Raw genomic sequence first — 4,111 nt, 5'->3', positions numbered from 1 at the left:
AAAAAAAAAAAAAATATATATATATATATATATATCTACTAAGTAAGTAGAAAAAAATTTTTTCATTGTTTCGTTACAGAGTTCTTCAGGGAACATTTCATTGTATTGTTGCAGCATTTTTGATCTTCCCAGGTAGGACTGAATACTACATCTATACTTTTGAAACACTTGAGGGGTTGGTAGGCAACGTGGGTATAAAGGTGGAGGTCTTTCCATCACTCCCATCCTCTTTTGTAATATCCATGAAGCATTTTATTCTGCAGTTGTTTGTATTATAGCCTAGATACCTGCATACATTTGTCTTTAGATAGCTCCCAAACTATGGAAAACGTTATTATGGCTAAAGACAGGTAGAGAAAAGGAAAAGAGAATAAGACAATGTCTTCTACCTTGCACCTAGCCTGTAACAGAAATGAATTTTAAGGCGGAGAGGGAAGAGAAATCTCCTGAAAGTCTAATACCTGAGCCAGGTACTGGGAGCAGAGTTGTCACACACGGTATTTTAAGTCTTATCAGAATGGGAAGGCTGCTGTCTCGGGCTCCTACAACCACGGGAAGTAGACACTCCTCATACCCAGATCAGCACATCATTATGGACTCCATGAGGAAAAAACATGAGATCTTAATTTCTTGACAATTGGTGAAGTACCAGCATGTGCCATGGGGGGCATGGTTCATTCTACTAAAGATTTGATTTTTCTTACATAAAATGTTGGACTTTCTCTCTTTCTCGTAGAACAAATATTGGCAAATTTGACAGGATTTGGGATAGAGGAGCATTAGTGGCCATTAATCCAGGTGATCGTGAATGGTGAGTAATTTAGTTTCTTTAGTTATGCTGGTTTCTCTCTCTTTTTTTAAACCTTCTTAATTTAATACGCAGTACTTTTTCTGGGGTGCAGAAAATTAGCTGGACTTATACTAGTTTGAAATAGCTTATTGTATTTGGAATTAGGAGACCTAAGTCCAATACCAGCTTTGTCTAAAAATCATAGGATTTGGCATGAGCCACTGTACCTAGACTTTAATAAATGTTTTTTGAATAAATGTATGGAAGAAAATTGGACTCCGTGCAAGAGAAATAGACTGTTTCCTGCTAACCATCACCACATCATTTGTCCTTGGATATAAAGGCCATCTGAAGGCTGGGCACAAAGGCTTACATCTGTAATCCTAGCACTCGGGGAGACTGAGGCAAGTGGATTGCTTGAGCTCAGGAGCCTGAACATCTCTACTACAAATGGAAAAAATTAGCCAGGAGTTGTAACAAGTGCCTGTAGTCCCAGTTACTTGGGTGGCTGAGGCCAGAGGATCTCTTGAGTCCAAGAGTTTGAGGTTGCTGTGAGCTGTAATGTCATGGCACTCTAGCCTGGGGCGACAGAGTAGTTAGACTCTGTCTCAAAAAATTTTAAATTAAAATAAAGACCATCTGAGTAGACTCTGAACTGTTTAATTCGTGACTCATGAGGAGTCTGGAGGACCCTTCCAGAACTCTTGTTTAGGGAATCCAGTTCTAGCGTGGCCAGTTCTTGTGTCCTCCCTAGTTCTCCCACGCTGCTTCTTCCCTCCCTTCCCAGCAGAGTGTGTGCTGCAGTCACAGGCCCAAGCACACCTGAGAACATGTTGGCCTTTGTGACCAAAATAACTACTACTTTGAACCAAGAAAAAGACAAATTACTCTACACACTGGGACTTGGTATTTTGGTACTTCGCGTGTCAGTACCTTGTCTCAGTGCTATTGTCAGTACTAAGAGTCTTCTGCTTAGATTATGCATTGCAATACTGATGTATTTTCTGCAATGACTCTTCAGATCTCTTGCCTAACATAAATCAGTGGGGCATACTTCTCTCATTTCTCTGAATTTTGTGAGGCTGGTTGGGAGACAAAGTCTACATTTCAAAAGGAATGAAGCCTGTCAGTCTTAGGAAACCTTGCCAAACCAGTCTGACTGATCCCCTTCAAGGGGACAGCAAGTTTCTTCTTACCACTTAAGAACAAGAATTAGAATGTTAGGAAGTAAAGGTTTCTGCTCAAAAGTTTGCTTTGGTCTGGTTCTTTCACCTGAAAGGAAGAGTGATCCTCTCTTGAATTCTCACAGCAGCTTGTGAGGTGGTTACTAGTCTTATCCCTGTTTTGCAGGTGAGGAACCTGTGACATGGCGAGATTAAGAATTTCTCAAACTTACATAGCCAGTGAGTGGAGGAGCTGGGCTCGGGCATCTCACAGAATCCACATTCCTAATCCCACACTGCACCTCCTCACTAACATCCCACACAGCTCTGGGCAGGGACCACGATCAGAAAGGCAGACTTCTCAGAGCAGAGGAGTCTGTCCGTGTCTGTGGGCCTGGCTCTCCTGGCCTCTCTTCCTCTCTGCATGCGTCTCCTCTGACCTGTCCTTACCCCTCTGCTTTCTCCATTTCTATTCCCACATAGCTGACTTGCTGACAGCTTCCCACCTCCTTGCTTCAACCTCCACACAGCACAAAAACTCCAGCTTTTGGTACAGTGACCACAGCTAACTAGCAATGCCTCTTTGCTCTCTTAATGTCCAAGTGAGGGATTTGATTGATCCAACTCATTGTTCTGTACCAGGCCCAGCCCTGGCTCCTGATCAGTCTACTGATGGGTCCCAGTAGGGTCAGGCCCCCTCTCTGAACTTCCCAGACCTGGCTGGGAAGTGACATCACCTGTTCCCTGAGGCACCTACTCAAAGGATGGTTCCAGGAGCCCTCATGGCTTATGTCACACTTGTAGAACTTTAATTTTTCATTCATTCATTCATTCGTTCGTTTAGAGACAGAGTCTTTCTCTGTTGTTTAGGCTAGAATGCTGTGGCATCAGCCTAACTCACAGCAACTTCAAACTCCAGAATTTAAGTGATCCTCCTGCCTTAATCTTCTGAGCAGCTGTGACTACAGGCACTCACCACAACACCTGGCTAATAGAGATGAGGTCTTGATTTTCCCAGGCTGGTCTAGAACTCCTGAGTTCAAGTGATCCTTCTGCTTTGGCCTTCCAGAGTACTAGCAATGAGCTACTGTGCCCAGCTCTAAAACTTTAATGCCACCCTTTTTGGCCTGATTGTCAATCTTTTCTCTCTCCAACGAAGTAGAGGAAAGAGATTATTTCGTACCTCTTACATACGCCCCTAGACAGGTCCCAGTCACCCAGGATATGTATTAAATCACAGCATCCCAGGCCCCACAGAAGACCTACTACATCAGTCTGTGGGGATGCAGCTCAAGCAGCTTTTCTTTCAACAAGTACCCAGGAGATTTTGACATCCAGCCTGGTCTAGGAACCACTATTGTCAAGCACACAGAAGCACAGCAATCCTTTGGGCAGTATGTTTCCAAGGTCAACAGGCACCCGCATACCACACCATGTTGGAAGGAGCCTCTGCTCATCCCAGGGTGAGGTCTTCTGGTCTGACTGGTACTGTGTGCAGACCAGCAGTAGGTGCAGGCCTCCATTTGGTTCCCATCTTGACCATTTCCCAGATCGGGGAGGGGACAGACATAATTTGCTGAACACAGTTCTTTTAAAATGAGAGTGACTTCATGTGATTTTTAGGAGAATTAAACTCAATAATGTTGATGAAAGCAAATGCCAGCTTCCTTCCCTGCCTCTTGCCCCCCTCCAGCCTTTTCCTATGTAGAGAAATACAACAAAAACTTTCCTCTTCTTTTCAGCTATGCGGATGTAATGTTGTCCTTGCTGAGAAAAGGGTTTCAGTACCTACTGGCTGTTCTTTATTACGATCCAACTAAACATGCAGGTAAAAGGGGTTTTTTTCCCCCCTCTTTTTCTACTTGCCTGATTTCCTGATTTAATTCTATGAAATAGATAAGAATTATTTTATCTTGGCTGGGTGCCTGTAGCACAGTGGTTATGGCGCCAGCCACATACACAGAGGGTGGTGGGTGCAGACCCAGCCCAGGCCAGCTAAGCAACAATGACAAATGGAACAACAAAAAAAAATAGCCAGGCATTGTGGCAGGCACCTGTGGTGGGAGGCTGAGGCAAGAAAATCGCTTGGACCCAAGAGTTTGAGGTTGCTGTGAGCTGTGGCGCCATGGCACTCTACCGAGGGCAACATAATAGAACT

At 44.1% G+C, this 4,111-nt stretch overlaps 1 protein-coding gene across 4 annotated transcripts in view; it reads left to right on the top strand.

Moving 5' to 3' along the window:
* TPMT (thiopurine S-methyltransferase) overlaps positions 1-4,111 on the top strand; it is a 21,435-nt gene that overhangs the window by 15,047 nt on the left and 2,277 nt on the right. For all 4 annotated transcript variants that reach the window (XM_023512341.1, XM_023512342.1, XM_003788326.3 and 1 more), the window contains 3 exons: positions 80-132; positions 737-811; positions 3,696-3,781. In XM_023512341.1, coding sequence (XP_023368109.1) covers positions 80-132; positions 737-811; positions 3,696-3,781 — 214 coding nt within the window. The remainder of the gene's footprint in view (positions 1-79; positions 133-736; positions 812-3,695; positions 3,782-4,111) is intronic.

This window comes from Otolemur garnettii, unplaced genomic scaffold (genome assembly GCF_000181295.1).
Source record: "Otolemur garnettii isolate 467f Iridium unplaced genomic scaffold, OtoGar3 scaffold00026, whole genome shotgun sequence".
Classification (NCBI taxonomy): Eukaryota; Metazoa; Chordata; class Mammalia; order Primates; family Galagidae; genus Otolemur; species Otolemur garnettii.
Note: the sequence above shows the minus strand (reverse complement) of the source record. Positions and strands in the feature narration are given on the sequence as shown.